The following is a 26784-nucleotide window of genomic DNA, read 5'->3' as shown; positions in this document are numbered from 1 at the left end:
TTTCCCGAGTCAGGATGAGAAGAGAACTGTGACTGGCAGATTTTCAGGGGCGGGCACTCTAGGCCTTTATCCGGGCTTCGCTTCGGTACTGGCGCCTGTCCTGGGCGTGGATTGGGCTGCAGCGTTGTCAGCGTGATCCGGGGGCGTGGCCAGCGCTAATAAAGACGAGCCGGGGTTGCAGGTGCAGTAAGTTCCACCGCAGCTAGAGGTCCGAGTGGTCGTCTAGAAGCGGAGCTCGGCGGTGTGGTCGGCTTCACCGCAGTGTTCTCCGACCGGGTGTCTCGCCGCAGCCTCGGGAGAGGAGACGGACCTCTCCTCCTTCTGTCGGAGACATGTGAGTTGACCCTGGTGTGGGGGCGCGGCGCGACACCTTGCCAACTCTCACCCCAGCGCCGGACTCTGCGGGACCGAAAATGGCGCATTGCAGCAGCTGCGGCGACGCGGGGAACCACCGCCGCCCGCCGCCCGCAGGCCGAGCCACCCCCGGGGAGGGGAGGCAGCACCCCATTCCTGCAGCAGCCGCAGCCGGCACCCCATGAGCGGGACAGGGGCGCGGGGGTCCCACATTCATTGCCCCCTCTCCTCTCACCTGCGGGGCTCTTCAGTCGAGTCTCGGGCGAAGGTGGGGCGCGGAGACACCCGGGAGGGGGCTCCAGGCCCTTTCTTGTCGTTGATTGAAGCTGTGCTTGGGGCCTCTGGAAGGACAGTCATGGGTGCACCTGCCAGTTAGTAACTTGGGTTGCTCTGCAGTCTCTAGATTTGTGTACGCCCCTCACCACGACCGTGACGAGTAGCCCCCTCTTGGTAGTGAGCAAAGCTCCAGAAACTTATCTGCCAGTTCTCTGGCGCCAGGTGAGCAGCTCACAAAGACTCAAAGGGCAGTGGCATGTGATTCCAAGCATCCATTCATCCCAAGGCCACCCGTATAGGAGGTGTTTTCCTGTCATTGAGTCTTAGCCAAGTACTTGGAAGACAAATAGAGCTAAGGATCCCCGCCTCCCCGCCACCTTCCCTCAATACATTCAATTTAGTCATCTGACCATGGTCACCCCATCCCAGGATCCTGAGGGAGAACTATAGTTAGACAAGTGAAGAACTTCCCTTTCTTTCTTGGAGTCCTGGCCTGGTCCTAGATGTATCTGTGTTGCTTCTCTTGCTGACGAAAAGGGAAAAGATTTACTTACGTTACATAACGGTTATAACTATCCCTGGATATGTTACTTCTGCGTGTTCCCAACTCCCAAGAATAAGTGAAATGGTCCCTGCAAATGCTTTATAACGAGTTCCCCTTTTCTCTATTTGATTTCTACAGTTTTAACTGTATATGATATTCTACGCGTTTTGGCCAAGCCCTAGGATTCCTTGTGTTTCATTTTGGGGAGGGGGAGCCTCTTCAGCTGACTGGTTCCCAGTAGCATCCATGTGGGATGAAAGGAAGGAGATGGGGAAACCGTGGTGACTAGAAGGGCATCACGAGGTCTCTGACCTTAATCTTGTCATTGGTGCCACCAGCCTGGACTGCTTCCAAGACCAAACACTGGCTACTTCCTACTCATTGAATTTTCCACTTTCACCAGAGAACTAGATTGTGTGGCACAGTAGTAGCATAGGAGTCTGGTGGCTGCCACAATGTTGTATCTTTCCTTTCCCTCCTTTGTGCCTAAAAGGGAAATGGGAAAGCAGTTCTTTTAGCCAGGATGAGTCAGGTGTAATCTGCTAGTATAACCTCTCTGAAGGGTTATTCTTTTGAGCCTGGGATTTACTTACTTAGAGAGGAGGAACCTCTGGGTATTAGTTCTATTGTGAGTAGTCAAGGCTTTTCCTTTTTGGTGACTTTGTGATGGTTTCATCCGTAGTGCATTTACTCTTGAACTGCTCCTATGAGGTAGGCTTTGTGAGATTCTGCTTCTGTTTGAGGAGTTCTTTTTTTTTTTTTTTTTTTAATTATTTATTTATTATTTGGCTGCATCGGGTCTTAGTTGTGGCACACAGGATCTTTCACTGTGGCATGCGCAGGCTTTCGTTGTGTACGCAGGCTTCTCTGTAGTTGTGGCGCGTGGGCTTAGTTGCCCTGCAGCATGTGGGATCTTAGTTCCCCAACCAGGGATCAAACTGGCATCCCCTGCATTGCAAGACGTATTCTTTTTTTTTTTTTTGCGGTACGCGGACCTCTCACTGTTGAGGCCTCTCTTGTTGCGGAGCACAGGCTCCGGACGCGCAGGCTCAGCGGCCACGGCTCACGGGCCCGGCCGCTCCGCGGCAGGTGGGATCTTCCCGGACCGGGGCACAAACCCGCGTCCCCTGCATCGGCAGGCGGACTCTCAACCACCGCGCCACCAGGGAAGCCCGAGGAGTTTTTATTGTAATTTCTTTTCTCCATCAAATTGGAGAGAACTCTCTCCTACCTGTGACTTCTTCCTTGGCAGAGAAAATCTCATGCCTTAGGTTAGACTTCAGGGAATTCTTGAGGAGGTGAATTTAGCTTCCATGTGTTGGGACGTGGAGAGGAGTTTATTTTGAGGATCCCACACTGGATTATTCTCCCCTAAGGCTAAGGGAAAGGAAGTATGGTCTCTGTGCATAGCAGTGTAAACCAAGATTTCTAGTTGGGACATCAGGAACTAGAAGAGTCTCCTGAGACTGGATGCCAAATCTAAAAAAGGAAGGGACAGGCTGTCTCTGGTGCATGTACACTGAGGACCATTTCCAATATTTTTGCTCCCTGTCTATGCTCTTGGAACACTTTCACAATTGACACAATTGCTTTGGGCCCCAGTTCTATCTAAGTGAAACCCCGGTCTTCTCTGCCAAAAAAACAAAGCAAGCAAACAGTCCTGACTCACTGCAACTACAGAGCCTTTGGTGATTCTCCAAGTCGTCCGTACAGTGGCCACGATATACTAATCATTGCATGAAACAACCAATAACTGGCTCCCCTTCAGCAGAGCCGGTCAGCCTGGCCTTTCTTTTTATGTTCAGGCTTTGCAAAAAAGGAGTTGTTCAGTCTGTAAGCTTGTCCTGAGGGTTGGGTTTTTTTGTAGGTAATTCTCCTGGATTGGAGTTTTCCAGTTTGACTTCATGTGAACGGCTTCTGGGAGGCAGAGAAATGCCATTTAAGCCAAGACTGGCCCATTTGTCCATGTGGCCGTTGTGCCAGAGGATGTGTTTGAGTTTGGGTCAGAGGATAGCCCAAACGAGAGCTCTTGGTGCCACCCTGGATGTCGCTGAGCCCCATCTGTTACAGGATCTTTCATCTTTTGCTTTGGGCCTCTGTGCTGCATCTCCCCACTTGGTATTGCCAGGGAGCTGGAATCCCTTCTACTTGCATATAGCCGTATCACCCTTGCTTTGGTGATAGGGGTGAGAATGTATGTGATTCCTTTCCTGTGCACTTCTCTCCGCAGGTCTGCGGCAGCTCAGCCACCCACCGAAGGGGCAGAAGGGGCTGCCCCAGGTGGGGGTCCCCCTGGCCCTCCTCCTAATATGACGAGTAACAGACGACTACAGCAGACCCAGGCACAAGTGGAGGAGGTACATGGATAGCTTTTTCTCTAAAAGTTTCCAAGTCATGATAGTTGGGAAACTTCTCTTTATCTAGAGGGGCGGCTAAAGGCTCCGGGAGACAGGGCACCCCTTAGAGTTAGGCAGGGCAGACTTGCTGTCCTCTCCCCGGCTCTGGGGGAGCTTAGCCGCTTTGTTCCTGCGCCCTGCTCAGGTGGTGGACATCATGCGTGTAAATGTGGACAAGGTCCTGGAGAGGGACCAGAAGCTGTCGGAGCTGGATGACAGAGCCGACGCGTTGCAGGCGGGCGCATCACAATTTGAGAGCAGCGCTGCCAAGCTGAAGAGGAAGTATTGGTGGAAGAACTGCAAGGTGAATGTTCTTGTCCTCTCCCCCTTATTTTCCTGGGTCTCAACACATAGGAGGTGGGAAAACCCTCAGGTTCCACAATCCTCCCCTCTCACGATCTGTGCCCTGCAGGACTCTTGGGAGGCAATCTGGGAAGCCTCCTTCTTGAGCTGCATTACCCGAATTGGCCACCAGGGTACGCTAAAGTGCTCAGAACCACTAACTGAGGGCCAGGGGAGACCCAGAGGAGTTTGGAGGGGTTAGTCAAGCTGCCCTTTCCCAAAGGACCCCTGGAAAAATTCTTACCTGACCCTTCCTGAGATACACCAACATCGACACAATGGCTGGGGTAGCTATATATTTAAATACCTGCAGCTTTGGGGAGTGAGCTGAACACTTTTTGATGGAAGACGAACCAGTTGACTAAAGATCCAAAGTCTGCAGCTGCTCTGGTGTTCCTTTAAAAGCCTCCAGGCAACAGGAACTAGGAAAAAAGGAGCAAGCTGCAGAGCCTCTGATGTTTCTGAGAAGCTCCAGCTGTGGTGCAGGGGTTATTGTCTGATGGGGAGGGGCACGAGGGGTTGGGAGGCCTTCAGCTGTCCTTGGGGGCGTGTGGCTTCTTCCACTGTCTGAGTCCCTGGTCCTGGCTCCTTCCTCCTTCCCCGCATCCACGGGCTTGTGTTTTGTCGATGTTTCCTCAGATGATGATCATGCTGGGGGCCATCTGTGCCATCATCGTGGTAGTTATTGTAAGTAAGTATCGCTGAGGTTGCTGGTGGGGTGAAGAGGTGGGAAGGTCCCAGTGTCTCCTCCCAGCCCTGCCTGCCTGCCTGCCTGCCTGCCTGCCTGCCTGGGGAGTCTGATGGGGCTGCTCTGACTGAGGTATGGAGATCGTGGCCAGGGAAGCATCCTCTGGTTCGGGAGGGCGGAAGGGCAGAGGTGAGGGACTTCCTCGATGGACAAGCCCTCACTCTGCAGGACTGTGGGGGAAGGTGGTGGCTCCTGTTCTGAGGGAGTGGCCTGTGCTCCTTCGCCCTGGCTTGGGTCAGAGGGAGACCGTGGGGACGGGACCCCTGCAACCACACCTGAATGTCTAGTAACCTGATGTCGTTTGCCCTCTTGTTTTCTCCTGTCTCTTTCTCTTTTCCATCTGGGACTTCCTGATTCCTGTGTCCAGTCTACTTTTTTGCTTGAGAATGCGCCACCCCTTCCCCGTTCTCCATTGCCATCCAAACTCATGTCCCTGTCCTGCTGTTTCTCCCCAGAACTTCCCCATCTGCCTTCCTCCATCCCAGCCCTGCTTCTCCGTCACCCACGCCTCGCCTTCTGTTGCTTTCATTTGCACTCTGTCCTACGACCCTGGAAATGCTGCTTGTGGTGCAGTCAATTTGAATTAACTACCTGAAGAACAACAGCTGGCGTCTCCTTCCCACCCTCTCACGTTCTCTCAAGTTCCCCCAAAGCCAAAAAGAGCTGGAGGCCAAGGGATGGGGAAGGGGTGTCGCTGAGGTGACGTGCTCAAGAAGGGGCCAAGACGGGGACGAGGAGAAGAGTGTTGTGCCCGTGGTGTTGCCAGAAAAGGCCGGGCTGCTGGCCCGAGGCGGCTGGGAGCGGCTGGGAGGGGGCCCCTCACCTCTCCTGTGGCCGGCCTGCAGAGCTTGGTCCTGGTGCAGGACTCTCTTAGAAAGTCAAACCTGTTTTGCACAGTTATTTCCCATCTGTTAGTCTAAGATCTTCTATGTCTTCAGGGATCTTACAGCCTTTTACTATGTCCTCCAGAGACCTGGAGAACACGTATTAATAGCGAAAATATCAGGATTCTCGTTCCCATCCTAGAAACAGTCCCACAAGCTCATACCTGGAAGGGGCTCTTGTCCACGTTTTCTACAGCATTCTGTATTGCTCGTGAGGGCATCAAATAATTTCATTTAGCCAAACGTTGAGCCTCTCAATTTTAGTTACTGGCATAGATAATGAGAGGATGCCCATTAGTTATAAACAGCGAGTCAAGGGCCTAATCTGAAAATACCAAGCTTGGGAGGAAGCCGCTTCTCGCCCTCTTGTTACGAGCGTCCTACACCTCCCTTGCTGTTGATGGAGGATGAGGTGTCGGAGGGGAGGAGCCCTGGACCCTCTGGGAGTCCTTCCCCCGACACCACCCCCACACCACCCCCGTGTGCTTGCCAAAGGCAGGGCTGAGGAGGGAGGCCCTTCCTGAGGCCCGGCCGCTCCTGAGCACTGGGAGAGCCCGCACGGTGCCCCCGCCAGCCTTGGGGTGGAGGTGGAGCCGCAAGCGGACGGGCCTGCTTGGTGACGGCTGTGGCACCACGGCGCCTTCTCACCCGGAGCGGCCCCTCTGTTCTTCCCGCAGTATGTTCCCCTTCCAAAGCACGCCTGCCCGTCTGAATTCCCTTTCCCTTCCTCCTCTTTGCGTGGTTGGTGGCACAGACAGTGGGACCTGAGCATGGAGCTGCTCAGCCTGTCTCGGGGGCCAGTGCTGGGCTTCAGGAAAGGGCACTCGGTGGGACAGACCCGCTGAGAGGGGAGGAGGGCCGGCTGCGAACAGAACGGCCCATGTCCCTTCGTCCCTTCCGTCCACCAGTCCACCAGCAGGAGGAGGCTGGGCCCGGCTCGCTTTCCACGCAGCAGCATTTCGTTCCGCAGAACCGTCCCTTCCTCTCCCTTTGCCCTGCTCCCACATTCCCTTCGTCCTGCCCCAGGGCGGGACGGAAGAGCTGGACGAAGGCAGTTGGTGTACCCTCGTAACGGCCCCCCTCGAAGGCCTCCACTCTCCTCTGGGCTCCCCTTGCCTCATGCAGGGGGTCACCGCTGGAGAACCACCGCCACTGCCCTCGAAGTGTCCCAAGCCTGGAGCAGATCTGCCCTCTCGGCCCGCCCCATCACAGGAATCACTTCGGGGTTTCTGTCCCGTCTGTCCCAGGTGTAGCTGGCTTTGTTCTTCTGGGGACGTTAGCCCTTCTACTCTCTTTCTCACCCTGCCCTGTACCCCCCTCTTCTGTGTCTTTGCCGCCCCCCTTCCCTCCCACCACCCATGTGCATGAGCAAACGTGCAACCAAGCCTGGGGCTGGGCAGTCACGCGAGGCCGAGTCTCCGCGGCCCCTCCTGGGTTTGCCGTGGGACCACGGGGCGTCCCCACTGCGTGTCTGTCATCACCTCTCCGTCTTTTTTTCTAACCCCACTCTCCTCGCACAGAAATGACAGTTGTACTTCCACCAAAGGCATGTGGCGTATTTACCAATTTCCTGTATTCTGAACAAAGGCAAAACAAAAATACAACTTCCTACCACTAACCCGACTGGGCTGTTGCTTGGGTTGGGGTGACCGCAGCAGGGCAGGGGCGTCTTGTTTCCCTCTAGCTCCTTTCTGAGGGTGCTCTGCGCCGGAAGGGTGGCTTACGGGCGCCGTCGGGCTTCTCGAGATTCCAGAGCCGGGGGCTGGCGCAGGAAGTGGCCTCCGCTCTCAGCCTCCGTGCCCGAAGCAGCCCGGCTCTTCAGGTGTGCGTCACAGGAAGCCACGGCAGGAAGCCACGGCAGGAAGCTGAGAGGGCGCCTCGTGGACAGACGGCCGCAGAGCTTCTCCGACGCCTGCCGTCTCTTCCCTCCGGGTCCCGGGCCAGCGGACACGCTCTGCTCCCCACCGTCCCCACGCACGGCCATCTTCTGCCAGGTTCCACTGTGCTGACCAGGCCCGTTTTAAAATGACTGAAAGAACTCTGTCCCCTGCAGCCGAGGCAGTGGCGGGTGCGTCGGTGTCCTGAAATGCCCAGCAGCCGTCCAAAGGTGCAGGAGCTTAATCGCAGCTCAAGGTTACACTGAGCGACTGGGGGTGGGGGTCGGGGGGGGGGGGGTGGGCAGGGCTGCCTCTGATGGTCTTCGTTTCACACCTCAAACACTTTGCCGGCCGAGCGGCGAGGCGCGGCAGGGCGGGCCCCAGTGTGGGGAGAGACAGGCAAGTGGAAAAGCTCTGCTTCCGAGGACACGAGGGCTTTTACTGGGGCAGAGTTCAACGATTGTGCGTGGCTGTCCAACCCCCATCCTGTTCCACTGGACCTCATCCGCTCCTTTCTTAATTTTTTTTCTGTTAATATTTTCCTACCACCGCGCCTCAAACCTGGCTTATGTTTTAACCTCCACCTAGACCTCCTGCCTTCCTGCCAGCCTCTCACCTCTTCACGCTTTCTCCCTTGGTACATCAGCCCAGGGCATGCAGTGAAGGCAGGCAGAGGCCTGCAGAAATCCAGAGCCACAGTCAGTGATCTGTGCCTTCTTCGTATCTTTCTTGGGGCCTCTTTGAGCTCTGGGACTCAGCTTAGAGTCCTTCTGGGAGAATGTGACCCTCGCTTGTATCTAAGGCAGGAGAGTGGCTACCTGGAGTGCCTCGGGGCCCTGGCAGGCCTTGCTGAGGTATAGCTAGGAGAAAACGGGACGGAAGGAAGTTGGTGTCAGTTGGGGTGAGCCCAGGAGCTGGGGGCTGGGGGGGGGGGGCTGGAGCTCCGGATGCTTGGGTTTCATCCCTGGTCTGGGTGTGGCGGCACTTAGAGCAGCTGATCTCCAAGTGAGTTCAGTGAGGGCCAGAGCCGAGGATGCCCGGGCTCCTTCTTACCTTGGTATCTCTGCAGTCCCAGGAACAGCAGTGCCAGGAGGAAGAGGCTGCTGGCAAAAAGGACTCCAAAGGCCGTCCTCTGCTCTGTAGGTGACAGAGGTGTGGACGGGGATCAGTGGCAGGAACCATACACTGAGCCCTCGTGTGCAGCGTCTGCCCCGGCAGGAAGGACCGGGTGCGCGTGCGCGCCTGCGTTCAAGCGCCCCTGGTCGAGGAGCTCCTATCGGGTGTTCTCCTGCTCCCACCCGGGGACCAGCACGCAGTGGCGCTGGGAGCCGCTCAGGGAGGACGTCCGTGTGTCACTCCACACAGAATCCTCCACCTCTTCCCACCTCAGGACAGCCTTTTTTCAAACGGCTTTGCAGGGGAGATTTCGTTTAGATTAGCTGGTGATAGTTAAACTGGAATTGTGTGAACAACTGGGGAATGATGTAAGCTGAGGCAAAACCCCAGTTTGGGGGAAGCTTACAGTCTCATCAGCCACCAAGTAAGGCATTTCGGGGTGCCGACTCTTCATGGTATAAGACCTTTCGAAGACATTCTATGGCCTTGGGATGAAGTTCCAGCCTGAAGGCCTGTTGTTATCTGCCCACCAACAGCAGGAGGGGGGTTGAGGCTGTAGGGGAATCAGTCTGCCTATTTTTCACATTTTCTGTTTTACCATTTCCTAGGCAGTGACCTTGGGCAAATTACTGAACATCTGCAAGTGTCAGTTACTCCTCTCTAAAATGGGAGGAGTGAGAACCTGTGCAGGCCCCCATCTGAGTGCTCGGCGCAGTGCTGGCTTGATGCAGATGCCCCGTGAATACCGTCACCTCTCAAGCTTCGCCGCCACAGCCCCCTTGCCTCTAGCCGTGCGGGCCCCCCAGCTCTGTCTGGTCTGTTTTATAATGAGGCCTTCACACGTGCCGTCCCCTCTGTCCTGGTGTTCCCTGCCCCCGACCCAGCTCAGCAGGCTTGCAGGCCTCCCTGGGTCATATCTTCCCTGACTGCCTCGTCTGTCCCTCCCGCTGGGCTAAGCTCCTCGAGGGCAGGATGAGGAACTGTTCAGCCTTGGTCTCCAGCTCTCAGCAGTGCCTGGTACCCCAGAACTCGGGGGGTAATAAAGTCTCGGAGGACGTGGGGTGGGACCTCTGGAGGCTGTCACCTTGGGAAAGAAGCAGCCGAGGCTGTGGGAAGCAGAACAAGGCCAGAGGGCAGGAGCCGTGAGCCCAGGTGTGGAGGTGGGGAAAGGAGGGCACTCCCGTACCTGGTGGGGCAACCCAGGTGTCGGCCCCCAGGGGCTCCTCCAGGGAGACGTGGGTGACTCGGCAGGTGTAAGTGGCACCCACAGAGCCAGGCTCTGCCGTCAGGGAGGAGGAGATGCTGTAGGTGCCTGCCATGCTCTGCCGGAGGCTGGAGAAGGAGGCGCCGGAGACTGGGGCCGGGGCTCCACCCAGCTCCTCCCGGATCCACGTCACAGTCACATCCAGAGGGTAATAGCCAGTGACACTGCAGACGAGGGTGGGTGGCAGAGCTTCGCTCGCCAAGCTCAGTCGTACTTTGGGGGCAGCTGGAAGAAAGGAGAAATAAAATCCCACAGGCATCACCGGGACAGCAGAGGAGCCCAGAGCCTTCTCCTCCTGCCGAACGTAAGAGCAGGTTGTGGAGGCGGAAGTTTCCTCCTCAGTGAGGTGCCGGGCGGCGGGGGGGATGGTGGTGGTGAGGGGTCCACCTGGCTGCACGACACGAGGGGGTCCGATTCCCACAGGTAACTGAAAAACAGCAGCAAAACCAACTAAAGGTTGGCTTGCCTCTCTCAGCATCACTACGAGCCAGTGATGTTCAAGGCTGTCCCTGCTGGAACAGTCCTCCCGGTCAGGACCGCTGCCACGCCCCTCCTTGGTTTGCTGCTGCCCCTCCTTGGGATGCGGTCCGAAAGGACTGCGGTGACGGGAGACAGCCAGCCAGTGCAGGGCAGCAGGACGCTGGGCTGGGAAACTTCTCCATGGGATTATCTAGAGCCTGACGGGAAACTCCGTCTGATGCCATCTGCGCTTCTCGGATGGGGATGGCACTCAGGCTGTGGGAACGCAGCCTGCCTCTCAGGAAGGTGCCCTTGCGTTTGATCCCATGCTGGAAGACACTCTCGATAGGCATATGTCCCTTTCCCTCTTCCCGGCGTAACGGAGTCCTGGCCTCACCTTGGATGTCGAGCCGGACGATCTGTTGAGCTCGGTACAGGGAGGTTGTGACGTGGCAGACGTAGGCGCCCTCATCCTTCAGGGTGAGGCTGGGTAGGGTGAGGGAGGCGTCCCCAGCCATGAGCAGCTGCTGAGGCTCCAGGGTGGCACCCTCCCGCTTGGCCTGCCCCTGCCCCTGCCCCGTGGTCCAGCAGTACACCAGCTGGCCACTGCCCTTATGCTGCCGCCGCCACTCCACGCTGCTGATGCCCAAGCCTGGTGCCACGGAGAAGCCACAGTGCAGGGAGGCCGAGGACCCCAGCAGGAGATTCAGGGATGGGGTCTGTGTTGTCACCTGGAACTCCACTGTGGGAGAAAGGGGTGACTGTGGGCCGCTCCCTCCTCGAGGCCACCTGATCTCCTAGCTGTGGCAGGCTCGGGGCGTGTTGAGAGGCAGCACGCATGCGTGGTACTCTTGACCATTTTGGAGTCACTTACCCCTTGCACGATCTGATGAAAGTTATGGACCAGGCAAATACATATGCAAAATTATGGCTTACTGGGACTTCCCCGGTGGTCCAGTGGTAAAGAATCCACCTTCCAATGCAGGGGACGCAGGTTCGATCCCTGGTCGGGGAACTAAGATCCCGCATGCCGTCGGGCAACTAAGCCCGCGCGCCACGACTACAGAGCTCGCGTGCCTCAGCGAGAGAGCCCAAGTGCCGCAAACTACAGAGCCCACGCGCCACGACTGTTGACAGAAAACCTGCACGCCACAACGTGAGAGAAGCCCACGCGCCACAACGAAGATCCCACATGCCTCAACGAAGACCCCGTATCGTGCAACTAAGACCCAACATAGCCAAAAAAATAAAAGAAAAAAATCTATATATAAAAAAAATGATGGGTTACTGTTGACCCTCAGGTAAGAACTACTGAAGGGGCTTCCCTGGTGGCTCAGTGGTTAAGAATCCGCCTGCCAATGCAGGGGACACAGGTTTGAGCCCCGGTCCGGGAAGATCCCACATGCCGCAGAGCAACTAAGCCCGTGCGCCACAACTATTGAGCCTGCACTCTAGAGCCCGTGAGCCACAACTACTGAGCCTGCACGTCTAGAGCCCGTGCTCCGCAACAAAAGAAGGCATCGCAATGAGAAGCCCCCGCTCGCCGCAACTAAAAGAAAGCCTGCGTGCAGCAACGAAGACCCGATGCAGCCAAAAATGAATTTAAAAATTAAAAAACAAGGAGCTACTGGAGTTGCAGTCAGCTTTCGGAAGCCTGGCTCTTCCACTTAACTCCCTCTGTGGCCTTGGTCAAGCCCCTCAGTGTTGCCGAGCTCATCTGCTTCGAGCAAGGCCGCTGAGGAGACTAAAGGAGACAGAGCTTAAACAAGCACACAGTGGTGGTGTCTGAGCCAAGCGTGCTAAGCCCCAGTCTAATGAGGAAAACAATCAGACGGATCTGAACGCTGGGACATCTACAAGGTAGCGGCCCGGCCTCACAATAGTGCAGGCTCTGAAGGCTGCTCTGCGGTAAAGGAGGCTGAAGGGATGGGACAACTAAATACATTGCGCAATCGTTGTCTGAATCCTGGACTTCAAAAACCAAACCAAACCCCCCAAGGCTATAAAGAACACTACAAGGGCAACTGGAGAAGTTTGAACTTGGACTTCATATTTGATAGTATTATTGTATCAATTTTAAAATGCCTTAAGTACGGCAGTCAGGGGCAGACCCAGCCATGGTGGGGAAGGTGAGGACGGTCCGCCCTGGCAGGCAGGCAGGAGTGATCAGTGATCAGTCACTGACGTGGTTCAGAACTGCCAGTGTAGGCTGACGGTGAGGATACGTTCTTCCGTTATCTGTACGCTGCACCCCCCTTACTGCCCGCACCCCGGGTAGACCACTCTCCACCTTGGGTTGCTGCCGAGGCGATGGTTTTATGATTATGGAGAACATTCATGTCTTTGGTTATAAACTAACACGTGCTATCCATGGAAGCATTTGGGATGAAGTGTAGAGATGTCTGCAGTTTACTTTCAATTAGTTAAGCGGAGGGGAAATGGAGAGAAGATGAGGGAGGGGAAAAGGATGTGCACGGTATACAGGTGTTTATTATTCTTTCACCTTTTTTTGTGGGTTTGAAATATCCCAAAATAAATGGGGGCAATGCCTAGCTATGCTAGGACTATGGTTGACACTGGACAGACATGAGGACCCCTTTTCTGATGTAGCAGGATAAATTTAGGTTGGACCACAGAATAATTTGAGTGTTCTGGAGCTTTCTAAGGATAGAAGGGTAGGCCCCTAATCTTCTCTGGATGTGTTCGTCTTTTCTTGGAGGCAAAATATTGGATTCCATGAACTTTGGAGAAACCTATCCTCATGTTCTCAATTTTCTGTGCCCTCTGAGATGTGCAAGGTTGGAGAGGGCAAGGACCAGGTTCTACTGATAGGAGATAATGAACAAATTCTGCAGGCCTGTGCTCTCCTCTCTCATCTTGACCAGGCTAGCTGTTCCCTGGGAGAAGCTGGCGCTCTGCTCACTGAGACAGCTGTGGACAGCATACGCAAATAGAGCATCACGTCTTATGTCCTCAAGTCACCTGGCCAGGTGAAAATTATCCCCATTTGGGGTCTTTAGGAACAAAGGACTGAGGCCTAGGGGACCCCCTGAGATGACCAATGTGCACAGAGGTGGACCTGTCCCCTTCCTTCTCCTACTATCCCCCCATTTCTTGACCCCTTTAAAAAAAAAATCAAAACTTTCTTTCTGCTACTTTTCATTTTCTCACCTTCAGTCCGCACAGTCCCCTGGGGGCTCAGGGGCAGTTTCAGCATGGGATGCAAGACAGCCCCATTCCGAGCGTCCCCAAGAGTCTTCATCACCATGGAGATACTAGGTCCCTCTCCAGACACTAGCACGTTGGTGATGAACCAGGCTGCCGTCTCCACCGTGGCCTTTGGCCTGGCCTGGAGAAAATAGCGGGAGATCTCACAGGTCACCTCTTTCCCGCTGCAGTCGGCATGGAGCAAGGCCTCAGCCTGGGGAATCTGTATCAGGTTCACTGGGGGAGAAGAGGGCAGCACAGAGATGCAGCTGGATAGAGAACACCTGGGCCGATGGGAAGCAGGTGTGGGTGGGTGTCCTTGGGAACTGGTCTCAGGAACTGGAGGGAGCCCAGAAGGACTGGGACACAGGGTGGAGGGCTCTTACCTGAGGCCTCGAAGGTAATGAGTGGGTCGTCCTCGGCCAGTGTGCCCCCTTGGAAATCCGTGAGGCTTTCCAGGGAGCCGTCGTCCTGCACTGGCACCTGCTTCAGCACCAACAAGGCCTTCACCATGTTCTCACGGCTGGCGAAACCTCCACGGTGCCCACCTTCCCCCATCAGGAAGCAGTCCAAAATCACGTCCACTGCCCGCCACTGACTTTCTACGGCAGGGAACAGGCTGGGGTGAGCACCCTCTTGCCCAGAAAGTTACTTCTATACTTGCTCCCCCCTACCCCAAACTGTCGAGTCATCAAGGGGTAATCTTCCCCGTTCCTAGCTGCCTCTGCGTCCAGCTCTGATCCTGTTTTACCCAGAACCAGCTTTCTGCGAAGCACCTGCTTCTCCAGGTACATACTTATTGGTGTGAATTATTTAAAGTCCTGATCTCCCTTGCTCAGAGGGATTTAAGAAGCTTATTTCCACCTGTCAATGGAAAGCTATCTCTTCAAAGGAATTCTAAGCAAAAGCATATAAATGAACACAACTGCATTGGGAGAGGAGACGGGCTGGGTTGTTAGGGCGTTGGCAGCCCCCAGGGTCTGCTCGCTCCGTGCTTTTACAGGTGGCCTTCCCCTCCCCCACCTCTGGGGAGCACCTACCCCCCTCCGTGATCTCCTAGTTAAGGGCCCCCCCTTCCTCTCCTGAAGGCGTCCGCTCCCAGGCCAGCTCCCTCTCCTGTAGGACAGCGGGCCCATCACATCCACAGAGGCGGCCCCTCATTCCTTCGTTTGGCCCTTTCCCCAGAGTTCTCAGTCTCTCTCCCCGGCACAACTGGTTCCTTCCGTTACCAGCCGCCGAATCTTCCGCCTGTTGGGCTTAGAAGGCGATTGGAAGCCATTCCCGGCCCCTTTCCCCTTCTGCGACCTCGGGGAGGGTGGCTACCTGATGCTTCTTTAGCCCGACACGCCCCACCAGCCAGCCCCCGACTCACCGGCGTCTGCTGCCCCGGAGAGAGCCAAGCAGGCCAGCAAGCACCACCCCTTGGGGCCCATGGGGGCTGCTCTCAGGCCCTCCTCCCCCGCCGCCCCTCCTCGTGCCCCGCGCCGGCCAGGTACGGGCTGGAGAAGGGGCTCCAAACACGCCTGCCTGGCCGACCGCCTGGCCCCGTCAGTCCTCTCCGCCTACTTGGCTTTCGCTTTCACTTTGAGGAAGTGTCACCGAGGCTGCCTTGGCCAATGGCTGAAGCCATTGGTGCTGGAGCCAGAGCCTGCTCACCGTTCTCCTTTCTTTCCACCTTCTCCCCCGCAAAAAAAATCCCCCGGTGATTTCAGGACCTGACTTCACGGCGTATGCCCTTTTGCCATTTTGCTCCCGACCAGCCCCAAGAAAGTCGAGATATGGGAAGGGAGGCAGGGTGGAGGAAGGGAGGGGCTGACGACAGACTCAGCTCCCCGATAGCCGGGACCTTTCCCCACTTTCTGTGGGCGTCTTACCTGCCAGCCACCGCCCGCCCTCCCCAACCCGCGTGGGCCCCAGCGCGCCTGCGCGGGATAAAGCCCCGCCCTAAGATCGCGGGTCTGCGAGGAGGATGGGTGTGGCCTGAGTGGGGAGACCGAAATCTCAGAGCTGGAAAGCTGCAGGCGCTGAGGTCTGTCTCTTTATTTCGCCGAGTTTCTAGGTCAGCGGTACACGACGTGGGCCTACCGTAGGCGGAAGTACGTCTTCCACCTGGAGCCCTAGCCCTCTTGCAGCACAGGCGTGCAGCTGACACACTCTGGCTCCCGCTTCCCGCCCTCCACCTCGTTCCCCTGACTCCTCGCCACTGCCAGTCCCGAAAAGGCACACAGGACAGTTTCCCAAGTCGGCACACACGAAAGGGTCCCGACGAGAGGGTAGTGCTGAAATTGGAGGTGCCGGCTCTCGATCCCCCTGGATGGCGGGTGGGTTGAGATGGAGGCTAGGACTTGACTGCAGTGCCGGCGCCCCTCCGCCGAGCGCTGGCTCAGGGGTAGGAAGCGGGTTCTGGTTTTCGGTAATCCTCCTGAATGGGGATGGCAGCGCCCTCTTCCTCCCTGGGGCAGCTGTAAGGACAAGGCTCTGCAGGCGCCACTGGACTTTCTCTCGAGTCTGAAGAGGGAGAGTCAGATGAGTGTTGATCAGCGGTGGAGGATGGGTGAAGGGAGAAGAGGTGAGCAAAGGCGGGCTGTCGGGAGGGCCCCAGCTTAGAGGAGGGGAATAGAGGCCACAGGGTGCTAAAGATGGAGCTGGAGAGATTCAGTGAAGTTCCAGATTGGGGGGCAAAGCCGAGATGGTGGGGTGGAGTGCAGAAACCTGAATTTTGTCTCTTACTTAATCTATATTTTCTTTGTTGATGGAGGAACAGCGCTCCAACTACGGTGAAAGCAAGAAACATTCCAGAGAGGACCACAAAGATGCGGATGCAATCCGCGTTGCACAGGGACCTTTGGGCTGTGATGGGATGGGCAGGAGTCACAAGGGGGTTTGGGAGAGGGCCTAGCCCTTGATTCCCCTCAGCCCAGCCCTCTGTCACCCCTGCCTCTCCCCTTTCCCCGCCTTCCTCCCCTGCCCCCACCATTGCACCACGTCCTTTCCTAATCCCTGGACTCTGCTTCTCCCTCTTCTTACCCCTGTTCCTAGGAGCTTTCTGGCTGGCTTCCCTCCTGGACCCTCCTGTGTGCATTCTCTCTGTCAGGGTGGGGAGTGGGGAGAAAACTCACGTGACCAGTGGGTAGAGAGAGTTGGGGCAGGCAGCCGCCTGGAATCAGCCAGAGTCCGAATATGCTGGCCTGTGCTGGCCTCTGGTATCTCTAGAAAAACAGAGACAAAATGGGCAGCCGCAGGGTGCCCCCGAGGGCACGAGGCTCGCTGAAGGCCTAAGCGAGCCTGGCGGTGGGGGTGGGGGGGTGCGAAGGCCGGGACAGGCGGACGAGGCAATGTATGTGGGGCTGGGCATGGGAGAGGCGGTGCTGGTTGGGGTGTGACCCTCACCCCCAATGACCAGATGAAGGGTTGCCTAGAACTTACCTTCAGCGTAAGGTGAGTGGGAGGGTTGTGGGTGTGGGCCTGGGGCCTGGGCTGGACCAACGCACTCTGTACACTCCTTGTCCCTGCACCGCCAGCCCTCGGGGCAGGCACACTCCGAGTTGCTGGTGAGGGAGCAGTTTCGAATGAGAAGACCTGGTGGCAGAGGAGAGGGAGGGAACACACAGGGTCCACTGGCATAATCCCCTCCCCGCCCAGGCCTGCCCCTCCCCCACTGTCACCCAGTGCCTTTGCCATTTGTGTCACTGTTAGTCAAGAAAAACTCGGACCTTTTAGAAAATTCACGGTTCAGAAGTAGAAACAGCTTACATGATTTCTCCTCTCACTCACTGATGCTCTTAGAACTTCTTATTGAACTATGCCTATAGAGAGGTATACATGTCACAAGTGTAAAGCTTGAGAACTGGGACAAATTGGACTCACAGGTGTAACCAGCACCAGATTAAGAAACAAGATGACCAGTCGTGTTCCTTTCTAGTCACTAACACCCTCCCCACCAAGAATAGCTACTGACTTCCTAACGCCACAAGTTGCTTTTGCCAGTTTTTGCACCGTATGCATGAACCGTGCGCGTGTGCTCATTTGTGCCTGGCTGCTTTTACTCAGCTCTCTGTGAGATTAATCCATAGTGTTGAGTGCGATTGCAAATCGTTCATTCTCCCTCCCATCTAGTGTTCCCCCGTGTGAACACACCACCATTTATTCATCCGTTCTACTGTTGGTGTGCATTTGGGTAGTTCCCGTTTTTAGCAGTTGGAAGGGGTGCTGCTGTGGTCCCCAATAGGTTTTTAACTTTACTGATATCCTTTGCCTCTAAAATATAAATTGTATTCAAGTGTCGAGGTCAGGTGCTGGGTGGCTACCGATCGGTGATACTGGGGGAGGTAGGTAGGAAGGGTGCTGCATGGGGTGGGCTCATGGGTGTTTGGGGCTGAGAAAAGAAGTGTGACTCTGGGGAAAGTGATGGCACCCAGATGTGGGCCAGGCCCGAGCGGGAGCCTGGTGGGGCAGGGCGCACTCATGAGAACCCAGGGAGAGGAGGCCTGACAGGTGGGAGAGGGGTGCAGAAAGGGACGTCTGAGGATACCAAAGACTACCATCAACCCTCCCAATTTCTTTAGTGTGCGCCTTTTGTCAGGAAAGGGTGTAAACTCCTTCTCATCTTTATGCCGCTGTGGCATCTCCTTTCTGAATTCTGACTCATGGTTGGTGCTAGAACTTGGTTTCCTTGTGGCTCACCAGGAATTGTGAGCCAGCCTGGACAAGGATCTGCACAGGAAGAGCAGTGACGGAGGAGGGAACGGTGGTGGTGGAGACGGGAATAGGTAGGAAAGGTGAAGAAGATCAGGGAGGGTATCTGCCCAAAGGGATGGGAAGGGTTAAAGAAGGGGCTGGGATTGGTTAAAAAAATGAGTGAAGTGTCATTGTTTTCAATGGAGTCTCCAGAAACCTGGGAGTTCTCTTCACCATGTATAACCTGTGCACAGAATTCCATGCTGATTTCAGGCACTTGTCCATCTTACAGATGGGAATACTGAGGTCCGAGAGGACCAAACCCATTCAGCCTCTTTCCAGTGCCCTGGAGTCCTGCAGCCAGGTGCTGCCTGAGTGCTTCAGGGATCTGTGGACTGAATCTCACAGAGGAGGATCGTGGGTTGGGCTGGTCTGGAGCAGAGTGCAGGGAGCTCGGACTGGCTCAATATTGGGGAAAGGCCTTCCACTGGGGCCTGCAGAGTGAGTTGGGGAGGCTTGGACTAAAAAATAAACATCCCAGGACTTCCCTGGTGGCGCAGTGGTTGAGGGTCCGCCTGCCGATGCAGGGGACGCGGGTTTGTGCCCCGGTCCGGGAAGATCCCACATGCCGCGGAGCGGCTGGGCCCGTGAGCCGTGGCCGCTGAGCCTGCGCGTCCGGAGCCTGTGCTCCGCAACGGGAGAGGCCACAACAGTGAGAGGCCCGCGTAACGCAAAAAAAAAAAGAATACAGTATTAAAAGGCCTAGTCAGACTCAATGCATTTACAAGCAAGTAATGTGGTTCATCTAAATAGCCCTCAAAAGTCTCCTGCTGGAGAATATTTGTTCAAAGGGGCCACTTTAGACCTGCTGGTCTATGTACACTGGTACATACACAGTTTCTAAAATTCTAGCTAAAACGGAGAAATGATGAAAGTATTCATAACACAGCTGCTGAGATTCCATTTCTTAATTTTAAAAAAGATGAAATTACAAAATACATAAAGACACAAGCCACATACACATTCATTTTCCTGAACTGGCTTTTGGGCAAAAAAAGGTTGTAATCCACTGACTGGTATTGTTATGTCCTTAGAAAGGTGTATTTCGAGTGCCAGACAAATGTGCGCTCTGAGAATACGGCCCGTTCACCAGCGGGGAGGAGGCTCGTCTAAGATCTCGGGTCCTACAACAACTTCCTGCTTTGTATTGCCTTGATCCTAGCCACAGACCCCTTCTCAGCAGACCCTCAAATTCTGCTTTGCCCCTTCCCTGAATCACTTCCTCACAGCTCTCCCTACCACATCCACACGCTCCGCCCAGGGCGCCCCGTCTCCCGCCACGGGCTCCTCTTGCAGTAGCCTTGAAGCAACTGACGCTCTTACCCCCCCCTCCTTTGCTTCTCCGTACGCACTTTGCTCCCCCAAATGCTTGCCCGCCTCACCAGAGTTACAGTATCGGCAGCTCTCACAGTGGGGCCGGGTGTGGTGGTCTGGCGAGAAGGAGACCCCCGGTGTACACGGATCGCACCGAGAAGCCTTTTCATGCTGGCCGCACTCCTTCACCAGGAACGTCCCTGTGAGCAGAGGTGCAGGGTCGAGGCCCAGGGAAGGCGGCTCCCTCGCCCCCTTCAAGGTGCTGCCTCTTGGCCTCTGCAGGATTCTGCTCCTCGCTTGAGCTCAGACTCCCTCTCTGTGTCCCTCCACCCCAAGCCTGGTCCTCTCTCTGCATACTCAGCTAGACGCTGGCAAGGCCTCCTCTTACCTGGCTCACACATCTGGCAGCACTGTTCTCCCTGAGCCAGGTAATGCTTCTCCGGACACCTCTTGGAGGCTGGGGTCGCTGAGAGCCCTGCCAGGGTCCCCAGAACCCACAGCCAGCAGGGAGGTGGCCGGGCCATGGCTACTGCCCGGGGAGCTCTTCCTGCCCTGGCTGCCGACTTCAGGCCTTGGGGGAGTTGTTGGCACCTCCCCAGCCAGATGCTGGTGCCTCTTCTTTGCACCTTCTGGGCGTGTTTTCTCGGAGTTGTCGCCAGAGTCGGGTGGCAGGCTGACCTTTGATGCAGTTGAAGTTCTACCGTAGCTGTTTCTCGCTCAGGCAGCTACCGCCACCCCTCCCCCTTTCCCGTGCGCTGGGTGTTGGGAGAGCATTAAACGGCAAACTGTCAGAAGACCTGCTTTCTTCAAAGACGCCCCCAACACGCCAGCCTCTCCGTGTCCTCTGTCTCTTCCGCTCGTGAAGAATTTAACTCTGCCTGCCGCTTTTTCTTTTTTTTTTTTTAACATCTTTATTGGAGTATAACTGTTTTACGATGGTGTGTTAGTTTCTGCTTTACAACAAAGTGAATCAGTTATAGGTATACATACATCCCCATGTCTCCTCCCTCTTGGGTCTCCCTCCCACCCTCCCTATCCCACCCCTCTAGGTGGTCACAAAGCACCGAGCTGATCTCCCTGTGCTATGTGGCAGCTTCCCACTAGCTATCTAATTTACATTTGGTAGTGTGTATATGTCCACGCCACGCTCTCACTTCGTCCCAGCTTACCCTTCCCCCTCCCCATATCCTCAAGTCGTTACTCTAGTAGGTCTGTGTTTTATTCCCGTCCTACCCCTAGTCTCTTCATGACATTTTTTTTTCTTGGATTCCATATCCATGCATTAGCATACGGTATTTGTTTTTCTCCTTCTGACTTACTTCACTCTGTATGACAGACTCCAGGTCTATCCACCTCGTTACAAATATCTCAGTTTCGTTTCTTTTTATGGCTGAGTAATATTCCATTGTATATATGTGCCACATCTTCTTTATCCATTCATGTGTTGATGGACGCTGCCCGCCGCTTTTATAAAATGTTGGATATATGCGCATGGACACGCACACTCCTATTCAAGCACCTGCATGCAGAGATGCCCACGTTGCCCCCCTGTTCACAGCTGCGTCTCCCCACGCCTCTTCCCACACCGCTTCTTACACAAAGATCAGCAGTTTAGGGAAGGAAGGGAAACCAGAACTGAGGACAGGTCCGCACAGTCTTATCTGAAAAACTCTTGGGGATCAGATACATTCAGAATCTTTCAGATCTGGGGAAGAAACCAGCACCACACAACACCCTCGTCACGGGGCTGGAGCAGCGCTCACCACCAAGCGCGGCATTTCTGCAGCAAAACTGTTGACTCTTTCGGTGGGGTGGGTATAACAGCTACAGCCAGCCTCACATCAACTGACTTCTGCTTTCATGGCCCAAAGAGTTTGCTATGGGATTGATTGTTCAGAATTGCAAACAAGGGACTTAAACCTGTGTCTCTTCTCTGTCAGCCTGTGTGCTAGGAGCTCACACATGATCACTTAACGTTCCTGCCAGCCTGTGGTACGGGTGCCACCCATTCCCAGCTGGCCGCCCTCCCCCTACTATCATCTTTATCCTCCCCTTCCCGCATCTGGCTGTGTTCGCCATTGGTCCTGGAGCACCTGGGTGTCTGCTCTCGCAGCCTTGGGCACTTGGGATTAAATGTTGATCCTATGGGTCATTGTTTCCCTATTTCTGTGGTTCTCCTGGGAAGACTGATTTGAGGATATTGGAAATAGCTGGGCTTTCCCCTCTTTGAGTCCCAGGAACGCATGGGTCATACAGCCCACCCACCCCACCCCCCTCTTTCCCCAGAGACTGGCTTGTTTCTCCAGGGCCATTTCTTTTCATTCAGGGGCTTTGCCGTTGTTTCCACACTGCTCATAAAATCTCACACCCTTGGGGCTCCTCTGCTAGATCTGTTCTCTGTCTCATTCTTCGGTTTCCTTTCTCTTCATTTTTTCCATCCTCCTGTCTTTCCCCAACTTCCTCTACTCTTCTGGACGGTCCTCTCAAGTGGGAAGCCACACAGGGGTGTGATTGGAAGAGTTACTTGTGCAAAACCATCCTTTTGGCTATATCTGGCCGGGTGCCTGAATTGCCTCCTCAGAGAGCGTTACCCTTGGGACCTGAGGATTTTGCTGTCACCAACAGTCCTGCCCGCATTCCCAGACTATGGTCTATATCTTCCCTGTTAGTCCTTTTTTTCAGCCACACGGCTTGTGGGATCTTAGTTCCCCGACGAGGGACTGAACCCGGGCCCTTGGCAGTTAGAGCTCAGGGTCCCAACCACTGGACCGCCAGGGCATTCCCTTCACTGTTAGTCTTACACTTCAAGGTGGGCATGGAGAGACATGTGGGGATGGAGGAGACCCCGGGAGAATGGTAAGGTGTTGGGGACCTTTAGGGAGAAACTTGCCAAGGGGGGAGTTGAGAATGCTCATGACTAACAGCCTCCACTAGACCCTGGGCTCCCCCACGGGGGGCGGGGGGTCTCCGTCCTCTGGGTCAAGGCCCATTCCCTCCTCTACTCATGACTTCTCCGGGCGCCTGCGGGGAGGGTAGGAGCAGGGTCTGCCTGGCTCTCCTGGAGTACCGCTGGCCAGGAGGAGGAAAGCCAGTTTTCTGGCCCTCTTTTCTGGATGAATGGAAGGCCTTCATCTGCCTTCTGTGCTTTTTGCACCAATTTCTGGTGGGCCTTGGCCTGTCCTGGGCTGGCCCCCTGGACTGGACCGCCTTTTCTCTTCTCTACAGACCCTGCAGGTGCAGCCTGCTGACCTCTCCCCACCAAGTCCTCCACCATCACTTTCTCTTTTGGGGTTCAGCTTCTCCCCACTCGCGGCTGGGCCGAGATACATGGTCTCTTCCCAGCAGCTCCCTCCCTTTCTTGCCTCTACGGAGACAGGCCCACAGAAGCCCTTCACCTCTGACACCTTTCATTAGTTTTGAGAAGGTAATGTGGAGCAGGGGAGGCAGTCTGGATGTCAGCCGGGGTCCCCTTGCTCTTTATCCCTAGACAAGACACCCCGCGTCTTCCGGTCAGGGCAGGTCCCGGCCAGAGTGGGAGGAGGCAGTGCTGTGGACTTGCATGGATTCCAGTGGGTCCGGTGTGATGGTCACCTCTGCTTCTGCTTCCTCTTTCAGCTGAAGCCTTGTGCCCGCCTCTCTGCTCCTGGGTATTCCCGTACCTCTGCCCCGCCACAGGCCCCAGACTGGGGACACAGGGCTTTCTTGAATTTTCCTCTGAACCAACTACAAGCAGAAATCTGTTAGGTGTGGCAGACTTTTGCTGAAGCTTTAGATCTCATAAGGACACAAGTTACATTGCATTTTGGATATTCTGGTTCTTAATAGTCTTTCTCATGAAGCAGTAGGGGCACCGAGCATCCTGGCTGCCCTCTCTCCTCCTTTTGCCACAGACCGCCTTTCAGAAACCTGTCAGGCAGCATACCTCCACTCTCTTCAGTCCCTAGTCCCCACATCAGTCTCGGCCCTTTATAAATCTGTAATCAAGTCCTCAGCGGAACTAAACTCTCCCTTAGAAGCAAGTTCTGTTCTATTACATAGACATCAGAAATCATACCCCAGCCTTAGCAACCAAACCCTTCGTTTTTCTAGTCTTCTTTGTCTTGCACTCCATTCCTTCTTCTCCCGACCCCCCGGGCCCCCAACACTTTAGATACTCCTTCCCAGCAAGGCTTTGAGAGACCAGCTAGGCAGGACAGTGAGGTGGGCTGCTTAAGGGCCCGGATGCTCACATCCCAGTTCTGTAGTTTGCACCCCTGGGACTCCTCAGTCTGGGTGACATGAGGGACTGACCAACTCTGGGCAGTTTTTCCAACCTCTGACCGCTTCTCAGTATCTCAATCCCAGCTCCTAGCGTCTCCTAGCATGTAAGGCACCTACTACATATTAGATGGTCCAGCCTCAGCTTTGTTCCCTGGCAGTTCTATCCACAATTATAAAATCGAAGTTTTGGAGGGCCCAAGGCCACACTGACCTTGTAAATTCCACTCCTCATCCGTTTGACAGGTATTTGTTGCACGTCCAGTCTGTGTCGGGTACCATCTAAGTAATGGGACACAGTGATGAAAAAAAAATAAACAGCTGGTTTCTGCCCTTGTGGAGCTGACACCACAGTGAGAGGCAGACATTGATCAGATAAGCTCTAAGACACATGTGAAGTTCTTAGCAACGGCCATTACTGCCGCACCGTGAAGGGAAGAGGCCGGGTGCAGGGATGGAGGGGCTGCCGGGTGTTTCAGCCGGGAAGCAAAGTTTAGCTGAGGTGTGTGGGCTCTGAGGTCCCACCTACTTGAGAATTGTTTCTTCCTTTGGTTTGGGTTTCCAGACACCACCCTATTCTTTCTTTGACCACTTCTCTTCTTTTGATCAGTGGTAGTTTTTCTTTTCTTAAGTACAGATTATATAAAATAGGGGTGATCTGTCCGTTGAAGGCTTGGTAGAATTGTGTGTGTGTGTGTATTTTGAGCATAGGTTTTTCACTACTGATTTTTAATTTTTTTTCGGTACGCGGGCCTCTCACTGTTGTGGCCTCTCCCGTTGCAGAGCAGAGGCTCCGGACGCGCAGGCCCAGCGGCCATGGCTCACGGGCCCAGCCCCTCCGCGGCACGTGGGATCCTCCCGGACCGGGGCACGAACCCGCGTCCCCCGCATCGGCAGGCGGACTCTCAACCACTGTGCCACCAGGGAAGCCCTTCACTACTGATTTAATTCAGATTTTCAGTTTCTTCTGGAGTCGGTTTTGGTAGGCTATATTTTTCTGGGAGATTGTCTATTTAATCTGTTTTAGATTTATGGCCATAAATGTTTAAAATCACCACTAGATCTGTAGTTATTTTCTCTCCCAATATTTGTCTATAATTTCTCATTTTTTCTTGATACACTTTGCCAGAAATAAGTCTAATTTATTTATTCCTTCAAAGAACCACCTTTTGATTTCATTGTTTCCCTATTATTTTTTTTTGCTTTGTTTCATTTTACACTCTGGTCTAATTTTTATTCCTTCCTTTTACTTTCCTTGGGTTTATTCTGCCTTTCTTTTTCTAATTTCTTGAATTGAATGCTTGGTTCATTAATTTAAAATTTTCTTCTTTTCTAATATATACATTTAAGGCTATAAACTTCCCTCTAAGAATGGCTTTAGCTATGTCTCATAAGTTTTGCTACATTGTGTTTTTATTATTGTTGGTTTATTTTTCCCCATTATTATTTATTTTTGACCTATGTATTATTTATATTTTAAAATTTCTAGATTTAAGGTTTAAAATGTTCTCTTTTATATTAACTTAAATTTTATTTTAACGTGGTCAGAGCATGTCATCTATATGTGTAATATGGTAGGCAGAATGCTAGTCCCCCAGTGATGTCTCTAACTCTGGAACTGAATATATTTTGTTACATGGCAATGGGGGATCCAAGCTGCAGAAAGGATCAAGGTGGCTGATCAGCTGACCTGGAGTTGGGAAAGTTATCCTGCATTACCTAGGTGGACCCAATGTAAGAGCAAGTAAAAGAGAGAAGGAGAGAGAACCAGAGAGGTGTCAGTATGAGGAGGGTTCAGCCTGATGCTACTGACCTTGAAGATGGAAGGAGAGGGCTATGAGTCATGGACACCTCTAGAAACTAGAAAGAGCAAGGAAACTGATTCTCCCCTGGAGCCTCCAGGGAGAAACACAGCCTGCCGACACTTTGATTTTAGCCTAGTGAGAGCCATTTGGGGCTTCTGACCTATGGAACTCTGATAGTAAATTTGGGCTCTTTTCAACTACTAAGTTTGTGGTAATCTGATATGACAGCTACAGAAAATGAAAACATATAGATCCTCTGGTGTTTGTTTGAGATTTACTATGTGGCCTAGTATGTGGCTGTAAATGTTCCATATGTGCTTAAAAATAGAAGTATATTTCTAACTCCTGGTCTCCAAACTTTTTTGATTTTGTATTTCATCAATGATATGATCTTGAGCATGTATCCTCAAATATATGCAATATTTAAATATAAATTATAAGGACTTCCCTGGTGGTCCAGTGGTTAGGACTTTTTACTCTCACTGCTGGGGGCCTGAGCTCAATCCCTGGTAGGGGAAATAAGATCCCACAAGCTACGTGTTGCAGCCAAAATAAATAAATAAATAAATAAATGTCATAGATTATATACTCAAATATATATAATAATATATAATACTCAGATATAATATCATATATGAATATATATTAGTATAAAATATAAATATAATATTATAATACTCAAATATAAATTTTTTAAAATATAAATTTATTTATTTATTTTTTGCTGTGTTGGGTCTTCATTTCTGTGTGAGGGCTTTCTCTAGTTGTGGCAAGTGGGGGCCACTCTTCATCGCGGTGCGCAGGCCTCTCACTGTCACGGCCTCTCCCGTTGCGGACCACAGGCTCCAGACGCACAGGCTCAGTAGTTGTGGCTCACGGGCCCGGTTGCCCCGTGGCACGTGGGATCTTCCCAGACCAGGGCTCGAACCCGTATTCCCTGCATTGGAAGGCAGATTCTCAACCACTGCGCCACCAGGGAAGCGCTCAAATATAAATTTTATGAGTATAGACATTAAATAGGATAAGATAAAATTACATAGTCACATATAAAAATATAAAAAGGATGAGATAAAGTTGGAGAAAACAATATTTAAAGATAATATTTTTACTGATTTACAACATAAAAGATCTTTTTGTTCTCACTGAAGTATTAATATATAACAAAATCTTATACAATTTAACAATATTTAGTAATAATATATTT

The 26784-nt window shown here is 53.7% G+C and overlaps 3 protein-coding genes across 5 annotated transcripts; 1 reads left to right on the top strand and 2 right to left on the bottom strand.

Annotated features, from left to right (window-relative positions):
- Positions 1-75: 75 nt before the first annotated feature.
- VAMP1 (vesicle associated membrane protein 1) lies at positions 76-7162 on the top strand. Its single transcript, XM_059082395.2, has 5 exons — positions 76-334; positions 3405-3531; positions 3716-3874; positions 4552-4603; positions 5028-7162. Coding segments are annotated over exons 1-5 (357 nt in total). The 5' UTR covers positions 76-332; the 3' UTR covers positions 5045-7162.
- Positions 7080-15399, bottom strand: TAPBPL (TAP binding protein like). Of its 3 annotated transcripts, none has more exons than XM_067008617.1 (7): positions 15342-15399; positions 13854-14069; positions 13432-13704; positions 10658-11002; positions 9724-10026; positions 8475-8558; positions 7080-8281 (listed from the first exon to the last, which is right to left on the bottom strand). In XM_067008617.1, exons 2-7 carry the CDS (start codon positions 14023-14025, stop codon positions 8181-8183), a joined length of 1278 nt encoding a protein of 425 aa, XP_066864718.1. In that variant the 5' UTR covers positions 14026-14069; positions 15342-15399; the 3' UTR covers positions 7080-8180. The 3 variants fall into 3 exon arrangements, with proteins under 3 accessions (XP_066864718.1, XP_066864719.1, XP_066864716.1); XM_067008618.1 differs by having other exon boundaries at positions 15124-15392; XM_067008615.1 differs by having other exon boundaries at positions 14840-15391.
- An 88-nt stretch (positions 15400-15487) lies between these two features.
- On the bottom strand, positions 15488-20194 carry CD27 (CD27 molecule). The gene is made up of 6 exons (XM_059082396.2): positions 19907-20194; positions 19587-19718; positions 16894-17046; positions 16587-16676; positions 16198-16317; positions 15488-15975 (listed from the first exon to the last, which is right to left on the bottom strand). Exons 1-6 carry the CDS (start codon positions 20040-20042, stop codon positions 15851-15853), a joined length of 756 nt encoding a protein of 251 aa, XP_058938379.1. The 5' UTR covers positions 20043-20194; the 3' UTR covers positions 15488-15850.
- Between the last annotated feature and the right edge of the window lie 6590 nt (positions 20195-26784).

The sequence above is a fragment of the Kogia breviceps genome, chromosome 12 (genome assembly GCF_026419965.1).
Source record: "Kogia breviceps isolate mKogBre1 chromosome 12, mKogBre1 haplotype 1, whole genome shotgun sequence".
Classification (NCBI taxonomy): Eukaryota; Metazoa; Chordata; class Mammalia; order Artiodactyla; family Physeteridae; genus Kogia; species Kogia breviceps.
This window is presented reverse-complemented; position numbering and strand designations above follow the sequence as displayed.